Here is a 9,800-nt window from a genome sequence, read left to right as displayed (position 1 = left end):
GTGTAACATGTCCTATTATAATAACAGTCTGGTGTAACATGTCCTATTATAATAACAGTCTGGTGTAACATGTCTGATTATAATAACAGTCTGGTGTAACATGTCTGATTATAATAACAGTCTGGTGTAACATGTCTGATTATAATAACAGTCTGGTGTAACATGTCTGATTATAATAACAGTCTGGTGTAACATGTCTGATTATAATAACAGTCTGGTGTAACATGTCTGATTATAATAACAGTCTGTTGTAACATGTCTGATTATAATAACAGTGGCTGGTGTAACATGTCTGATTATAATAACAGTGGCTGGTGTAACATGTCTGATTATAATAACAGACTGGTGTAACATGTCTGATTATAATAACAGTCTGGTGTAACATGTCTGATTATAATAACAGTCTGGTGTAACATGTCCTATTATAATAACAGTCTGGTGTAACATGTCCTATTATAATAACAGTCTGGTGTAACATGTCTGATTATAATAACAGTCTGGTGTAACATGTCTGATTATAATAACAGTCTGGTGTAACATGTCTGATTATAATAACAGTCTGGTGTAACATGTCTGATTATAATAACAGTGCATCTCCAGGGGTGTGATTGGTTGTTTTTTAATAACAGTGCATCTACAGGAATGTGATTGGTTGTTTTTTAATAACAGTGCATCTCCAGGAATGTGATTGGTTCTTTTTTAATAACAGTGAATCTCCAGGGGTGTGATTGGTTGTCATTTAATAACAGTGCATCTCCAGGGGTGTGATTGGTTGTCATTTAATAACAGTGCATCTCCAGGGGTGTGATTGGTTGTCATTTAATAACAGTGCATCTCCAGGGGTGTGGCTCTTTGCGTGTCTTCAGTGTGTATCTCCACAGCAGAGGGCAGCAGTCTTTAAAGGCCCTGATGACATCACACGACACCACACAGTAACAGTGGACCTCTCTGAGGAGGCTGCAGGCTGCGGCCAGGGAGTGCAGGGCGGAGTCCAGCTCTGGAGACGAGGTGGTCTGCAGTATGATTGTCTCCAGGGCGTGGCTGTAGCTCTGGGTGACCAGGTGTGTCTGCTGGACCAGGTCAGTAAATGTGAGGAGTTCCAGGTGCTGCAGAGGAACACTGGGCTGCAATACGGAGCTGAAATGATCCATGGGAAGTGTGTGGTCCAATATCAGGCTGACCTGGAATATAATACACACATTAATACAACATAATACTACAACATAATACACATTACTACAACAGATCCATGATCCATGGGAAGAGTGTGGTCCAATATCAGGCTGACCTGGAATATAATACACACATTAATACAACATAATACTACAACATAATACACATTACTACAACAGACATTACTACAACATATTACACATTAATACAACATATTACACATTACTACAACATAATACACATCAATACAACAGACATTACTACAACATATTACACATTAATACAACATATTACACATTACTACAACATAATACACATCAATACAACAGACATTACTACAACATATTACACATTAATACAACATATTACACATTACTACAACATATTACTACAACATATTACTACAACATATTACACATTAATACAACAGACATTAATACATCATAATACACAACATATTAATACATCATAATACACAACATATTAATACAACATATTACACATTAATACAACATATTACTACAACATATTACTACAACATATTACACATTAATACAACAGACATTAATACAACATATTACACAACATATTACTACAACATATTACACATTAATACAACAGACATTAATACAACATATTACACAACATATTACTACAACATATTACACATTAATACAACAGACATTAATACAACATATTACACAACATATTACTACAACATATTACACATTAATACAACAGACATTAATACATCATAATACACAACATATTAATACAACATAACACATATACAGTGCATTCAGAAAGTATTCAGACCCCTTGACTTTTTCCACTTTGTTACATTACAGCCTTATTCTAAATGATTCAATTGTTTTTTTCCTCATCAATCTACACACAATACCCCATAATGAGCAAGCAAAAACAGGTTTTTAGATATTTTTGCAAATGTAAAAAAAAAACAAAAAAAAACGAAATATCACATTTACATAAGTATTCAGACCCTTTACTCTGTACTTTGTTGAAGCACCTTTGGCAGCGAATACAGGCACACCTGTATTTGGGGAGTTTCTCCCATTCCTCTCTGCAGATCTTCTCAAGCTCTGTCAGGTTGGATGGGGAGCTATTTTCAGGTCTTTCCAGAGATGTTCGATCGGGTTCAAGTCCGGGCTCTGGCTGGGCCACTCAAGGACATTCATAGACTTGTCCCGAAGCCACTCCTGCGTTGTCTTGGCTGTGTGCTAAGGATCGTTGTCCTGTCAGAAGGTGAACCTTCACCCCAGTCTGAGGTCCTCAGCGCTCTGGAGCAGGTTTTCATCAAGGATCTCTCTGTACTTCTCTCCATTCATCTTTCCATCGATCCTGATTAGTCTCTCAGTCCCTGCTGCTGAAAAACATCCCCACAGCATGATGCTGCCACCACCATGCTTCACCGTAGGAATGGTTTCAGGTTTCCTCCAGACGTGATGCTTGGCATTCAGGCCAAAGATTACAATCTTGGTTTCATCAGACCAGAGAATCTTGTTTCTTATGGTCTGAGAGTCTTTAGGTGCCTTTTGGCACAAACTCCAAGCGGGCTGTCGTGTGCCTTTTACTGAGGAGTGGCTTCCGTCTGGCCATTCTACCATAAATACCTGGCTGGTGGAGTGCTGCAGAGATGGTTGTCCTTCTGGAAGGTTCTCCCATCCCCATAGGAGTGTCAGAGTGGTCACTCTGTCACTCTGTCTGTCTGATGGTCACTGTCAGAGTGACCATCAGGTTCTTGGTCACCTCCCTGACCAAGGCCCTTCTCCCCCGATTGCTCAGTTTGGCCAGACGGCCAGCTCTAGGAAGAGTCTTGGTGGTTCCAAACTTCTTCCATTTAAGAATGATGGAGGCCACTGTGTTCTTGGGGACCTTCAATGCTGCAGAAATGTTTTGCCTCGACACAATCCTGTCTTGGAGCTCTACAGACAATTCCCTCGACCTCATGGCCTTTGACCTCATGGCCTTTGACCTCATGGCTTGGTTTTTGCTCTGACATGCACTGTCAACTGTGTATTGGTATTTTATTAAGATCCCCATTAGCTGTTGCAAAAGCAGCAGCTACTCTTCCTGGGGTCCACACAAAACATGAAACACAATACAGAACATCAATAGACAAGAACAGCTCAAGGACAGAACTACATACATTTTTAAAAGGCACACGTAGCCTACATATCAATACATACACACAAACTATCTGGGTCAAATAGGGGAGAGGCGTTGTGCCGTGAGGTGTTGCTTTATCTGTTTTTTGAAACCAAGTTTGTTGGTTATTTGAGCAATATGAGATGGAAGGAAGTTCCATGCAATAAGGGCTCTATATAATACTGTACGCTTCAATTTGTTCTGGATTTGGGGACTGTGAAAAGACCCCTGGTGGCATGTCTGGTGGGGTAAGTGTGTGTGTCAGAGCTGTGTTGTAAGTTGACTATGCAAACAATTTGGGATTTTCAACACATTAATGTTTCTTATAAAAAGAAGAAGTGATGCAGTCAGTCTCTCCTCAACTCTTAGCCAAGAGAGACTGGCTGCATATTATTGATATCAGCCCTCTGATTACAATTAAGAGCAAAACGTGCCCCTCTGTTCTGGGCCAGCTGCTGCTTAACTAGGTCTTACCTTGCAGCACTGGACCACACGACTGGACAATAATCAAGATAAGACAAAACTAGAGTTAATTGGAGTGGGGTGTCAAAAAAGCAGAGCTTTATTACAGACAGACCTCTCCCCATCTTTACAACCATATAATCTTTATGTTTTGACCATGAGAGTTTACAATCTAAGGTAACACCAAGTAATTTAGTCTCCTCAACTTGTTCAACAGCCACACCATTTATTACCAGATTCAGCTGAGGTCTAGAACTTAAGGAATGATTTGTACCAAATACAATGCTCTTAGTTTTAGAGATGTTCAGGACCAGTTTATTACTGGCCATCCATTCCAAAACAGACTGCAACTCTTTGTTAAGGGTTTCAGTGACTTCATTAGCTGTGGTTGCTGATGCGTATATGGTTGAATCATCATCATACATGGACACACATGCTTTGTTTAATGCCAGTGGCAGGTCATTGGTAACAATAGAAAAGAGTAGAGGGCCAGAGAGCTGCCCTGTGGTACACCACACTTTACATGTTTGACATTAGAGAAACTTCCATTAAAGAAAACCCTTTGAGTTATATTAGATAGATAGCTCTGAATCCACGATATGGCAGAGGTTGAAAAGTCATAACACATGCGTTTTTTCAACAACAGGTTATACATTATAGAAAACCCTTTGATTACTTGCGGTACAAAAACTGTGGGACCTTATATAGACAGGTGTGTGCCTTTCCAAATCATGTCCAATCAATTGAATTTACCACAGGTTTTTTTTACCTTTATTTAACGAGGCAAGTCCGTTAGCGTCCCACATATCCTAGAGAAGTTAACGTCCCACTTGGCCAAAAGCCAGTAAAAATGCAGAGTGCCAAATTCAAATATATTACTATAAAAATCTAACTTTCATGAAATCACACATGAAAGACACCAAATTAAAGCTACACTTGTTAATCCAGCCAACATGTCTGATTTCAAAAAGGATTTACGGCGAAAGCACACCAAACGATTATGTTAGGTCAGTAGATAGCCACAGAAAAACACAGCCATTTTTCCAGCCAAAGAAAGGAGTAACAAAAAGCAGAAATAGAGATAAAATGAATCACTGACCTTTGATGATCTTCATCAGATGACACTCATAGGACTTCATGTTACACAATACATGTATGTTTTGTTCGGTAAAGTTCATATTTATATCCAAAAACCTGAGTTTAGGTGGGACGCTACTGTCTCACTTGGCAAAAAAGCCAGAGAAAATGCAGAGCGCCAAATTCAAATTAATTACTATGAAAATTACTATAAAAATCAAACTTTCATTAAATCACACATGAAAGATAACAAATTAAAGCTACACTGGTTGTGAATCCAGCTAACTTGTCAGAATTCAAATAGGCTTTTCGGCGAAAGCAAACAATGCTATTATCTGAGGATAGCACAATAGTAAACAAAGACAGAGAAGCATATTTCAACCCTGCAGGCGCGACACAAAACGCAGAAATAAAAAATATAATTCATGCCTTACCTTTGACGAGCTTCTGTTGTTGGCACTCCAATATATCCCATAAACATCACAAATGGTCCTTTTGTTCGATTAATTCCGTCGATATATATCCAAAATGTCCATTTATTTGGCGCGTTTGATCCAGAAAAACACCGCTTCCAAATTGCTCAAACGTGACTACAAAATATGTCAAACTACTTTTGTAATACAACTTTAGGTATTTTATAACGTTAATAATCTATAAAATTGAAGACGGGATGATCTGTGTTCAATACAGGATTAAAACCAACTATAGCCAGCATTCTGCTCACGCGCCTCTCAAAAACAGGACACTTAATGTGACTCTCGTTCAAGATGGCCGTACTTCTTCATTACACAAAGGAATAACCTCAACCAATTTCTCAAGACTGTTGACATCCTGGTTTCCCAATGAAAACTCATTGAAAAGAGAGTGACCTCAAAACAAAAATAATCTGAATGGTTTGTCCTCGGGGTTTCGCCTGCTAAATAAGTTCTGTTATACTCACAGACATGATTCAAACAGTTTTAGAAACGTCAGCGTGTTTTATATCCAAATCTACTAACAATATGCATATCTTATCTTCTGGGGATGAGTAGCTGGCAGTTGAATTTGGGTATGCTTTTCATACAAATGTGAAAATGCTGCCCCCTATCCTAGAGAAGTTAACCTCTCTAGGGGGTGTGGGACGCTACCGTCCCACCTGGCCAACATCCAGTGAAATTGCAGAGCACCAAATTCAAAAACAGAAATACTGTTTCAAACGGCATTCAATAGAAAACTACAAAAATAAATTCTATTTTTCTCAGGTTTTCACCTGCCATATCAGTTCTGTTATACTCACAGACATTATTTTAACAGTTTTGGAAACTTTAGAGTGTAGCAGGCAGTTTACTTTGTGCACGCTTTTCATCCGGTTAAGTTAAGAACAACTTCTTATTTACAATAACGGCCTACCCCAGCCAAACCCGGACAACGCTGGGCCAATTGGCCAATTATATATTACCCAGAAGAAAAATATAAAAACCTGTTTTCGCTTTGTTATTATGGGGTATTGTGTGTAGATTGATGAGTTTTTAAAAAACATTTCTACCCATTTTAAAATAAGGCTCTAATGTAACAAAATGTGGAAAAAGTCAAGGGGTCTGAATACTTTCCGCACTGTATATTAATACAACATAATACACATATTAATACAACAAATCAAATCAAATATTATTTGTCACATGCGCCGAATACAACAGGTATTACCTTACCGAGAAATGCTTACTGACAAGAAATGCAGTTAAGAAAATAATAGTTAAGAAAATATTTACTAAATAAACTAAAGTAAAAAAATATATATAAAAGAAAGTAACAATCAAATTACAATAAGGAGGCTATATACAGGGTGTACCGGTACCGAGTCAATTTGTGGAGGTAAAGGTTAGTCAAGGTCATATGTAGGTAAGGGGTAAAGTGACTATGCATAGATAATAAACAGCGAGTTGTAGACTTGGCACTCCAGTAACGCTTGCCGTGCGGTAGCAGAGAGAACAGTCTATGACTTGGGTGACTGGAGTCTCTTAACAATTTTTTGGGCCTTCCTCTGACACCGCCTGGTATAGAGGTCCTGGATGGCAGGAAGCTTGACCCCAGTGATGTACTGGGCTGTACGCACTACCCTCTGTAGTGCCTTACGGTCAGATGCCAAGCAGTTGCCATACCAGGCGGTGATGCAACCAGTCAGGATGCTCTCGATGGTGCAGCTGTAGAACTTTCCAGTCTCCTGAGGGGGAAAAGGTGTTGTCATGCCCTCTTCATAACTTTCTTGGTGTGTTTGGACCATGATAGTTTGTTGGTGATGTGGACACCAAGGAACTGTGAAGAGGCGACTCCGGGATGCTGGCCTTCTAGGCAGAGTTGCAAAGAAAAAGCCATAGCTCAGACTGGCCAATAAAAAGTAAAGATTAAGATGGGCAAAAGAACACAGACACTGGACAGAGCAACTCTGCCTAGAAGGCCAGCATCCCGGAGTCACCGCTTCACTGTTGATGTTTTGAGGGTACTATTTAATGAAGCTGCCAGTTGAGGACTTGAGGCGTCTGTTTCTCAAAGTAGACACTCTAATGTACTTGTCCTCTTGCTCAGTTGTGCACCGGGGCCTCCCACTCCTCTTTTTATTCTGGTTAGGGACAGGTTGCGCTGTTCTGTGAAGGGAGCAGTACACAGCGTTGTACGAGATCTTCAGTTTCTTGGCAATTTCTCGCATGGAATCGCCTTTCAGAAGAAAGTTCTTTGTTTCTGGCCATTTTGAGCCTGTAATCGACCTCCTTAATATTAGACATCGAGCAACAGCTGTTATTGACAAATAGACACACCCCCCCACCCCTCGTCTTACCAGACGTAGCTGTTCTGTTCTGCCGATGGAAAACCCAGCCAACTGTATATTATCCGTGTTGACGTTCAGCCACGACTTGGTGAAACATAAGATATTACAGTTTTATGTCCCGTTGGTAGGATAGACTCGAACGGAGCTGATCCAGTTTATTCTCCAGTGATTGCACATTAATTAATGTTAATATGTTAATAGAGCGGATGGTAGAGGAGGGTTACCCACTCGCTGACGAATTCTCACAAGCACCTTGATCTCCGCCCCCTGTATATCCTTATTTTCTTCATGTGAATGACGGGGATTTGGGCCTTGTCTGGGAGCAGCATTATATCCTTCCTGTCAGACTCATTAAAGAGAAAATCCTTGTCCAGTTTGTGGTGAGTAATCACTGTTCTGGTATCCAGAAGGTCTTTTCTGTCATAATAGACAGTAGCATCAACATTATGTACAAAATTAGTTACAAACAATGTGAAAAAACACAAAATAGCACGGTTGGTTAGGAGCCAGTAAAACGGCAGCCATCCCCTCCGGCGCCATTCATCTAATACTACATAATACACACATTAATACAACATAATACACACATTAATACAACATAATACACACATTAAAATGACACACATTAATACAACATAATACACACATTAATATTACACACATTAATACAACATAATACACACATTAATATTACACACATTAATACAACATAATACACACATTAATTCAACATAATACACACATTAATACAACATAATACACACATTAATACAACATAATACACACATTACTACAACATAATACACACATATTAATACAACATAATACACACATTAATACAACATAATACACACATTAATACAACATATTACACACATTAATACAACATAATACACATATTAATACAACATAATACACACATTAAAATGACACACATTAATACAACATAATACACACATAATACAACATAATACACACACATTAATACAACATAATACACACACATTAATACAACATAATACACACACATTACACAACATAATACACACACATTAATACAACATAATACACACACATTACACAACATAATACACACATTAATACAACATAATACACACATTAATACAACATAATACACACATGAATACAACATAATACACACATGAATACAACATAATACACACATGAATACAACATAATACACACATGAATACAACATAACACACACATTAATACAACATATTACACATATTAATACAACATAATACACACATTAATACAACATAATACACACATTAATACAACATAACACACACATTAATACAACATAACACACACATTAATACAACATAATACACACATTAATACAACATAATACACACATTAATACAACATAACACACACATTAATACTACATAATACACACATTAATACAACATAATACACACATTAAAATGACACACATTAATACAACATAACACACACATTAATACAACATAACACACACATTAATACTACATAATACACACATGAATACAACATAATACACACATGAATACAACATAACACACACATTAATACAACATAACACACACATTAATACAACATAATACACACATTAATACAACATATTACACACATTAATACAACATAATACACACATTAATACAATCTAATACACACATATTAATACAACATAATACACACATATTAATACAACATAATACACACATTAATACAACATAATACACACATTAATACAACATAATACACACATATTAACACAACATAATACACATATTAATACAACATAATACACACATATTAATACAACCTAATACACACATATTAATACAACCTAATACACACATTAATACAACCTAATACACACATATTAATACAACATAATACACACATTAATACAACATAATACACACATTAATACAACATAATACACACATTAATACAACATAATACACACATTAATACAACATAATACACACATTAATACAACATAATACACACATTAATACAACCTAATACACACATTAATACAACATAATACACACATTAATACAACATAATACACACACATTAATACAACATAATACACACATGA

At 37.2% G+C, this 9,800-nt stretch overlaps 1 protein-coding gene across 2 annotated transcripts in view; it reads right to left on the bottom strand.

Moving 5' to 3' along the window:
- Nucleotides 1–580: 580 nt before the first annotated feature.
- fbxl8 (F-box and leucine-rich repeat protein 8) overlaps nucleotides 581–9,800 on the bottom strand; it is a 31,608-nt gene continuing 22,388 nt past the window's right edge. Inside the window, exons 5-6 of one of the 2 annotated variants that reach the window (XM_038982722.1) lie at nucleotides 835–1,181; nucleotides 581–794 (exon numbers count right to left, since the gene is read on the bottom strand). In XM_038982722.1, coding sequence (XP_038838650.1) covers nucleotides 776–794; nucleotides 835–1,181 — 366 coding nt within the window. In that variant the 3' untranslated portion in view covers nucleotides 581–775. Of the gene's footprint in view, nucleotides 1,182–9,800 lie in introns of both variants that reach the window. The other variant, XM_038982721.1, reaches the window with a different exon arrangement.

Source organism: Salvelinus namaycush, unplaced genomic scaffold, assembly GCF_016432855.1.
Source record: "Salvelinus namaycush isolate Seneca unplaced genomic scaffold, SaNama_1.0 Scaffold1264, whole genome shotgun sequence".
NCBI classification, from domain to species: domain Eukaryota; kingdom Metazoa; phylum Chordata; class Actinopteri; order Salmoniformes; family Salmonidae; genus Salvelinus; species Salvelinus namaycush.
This window is presented reverse-complemented; position numbering and strand designations above follow the sequence as displayed.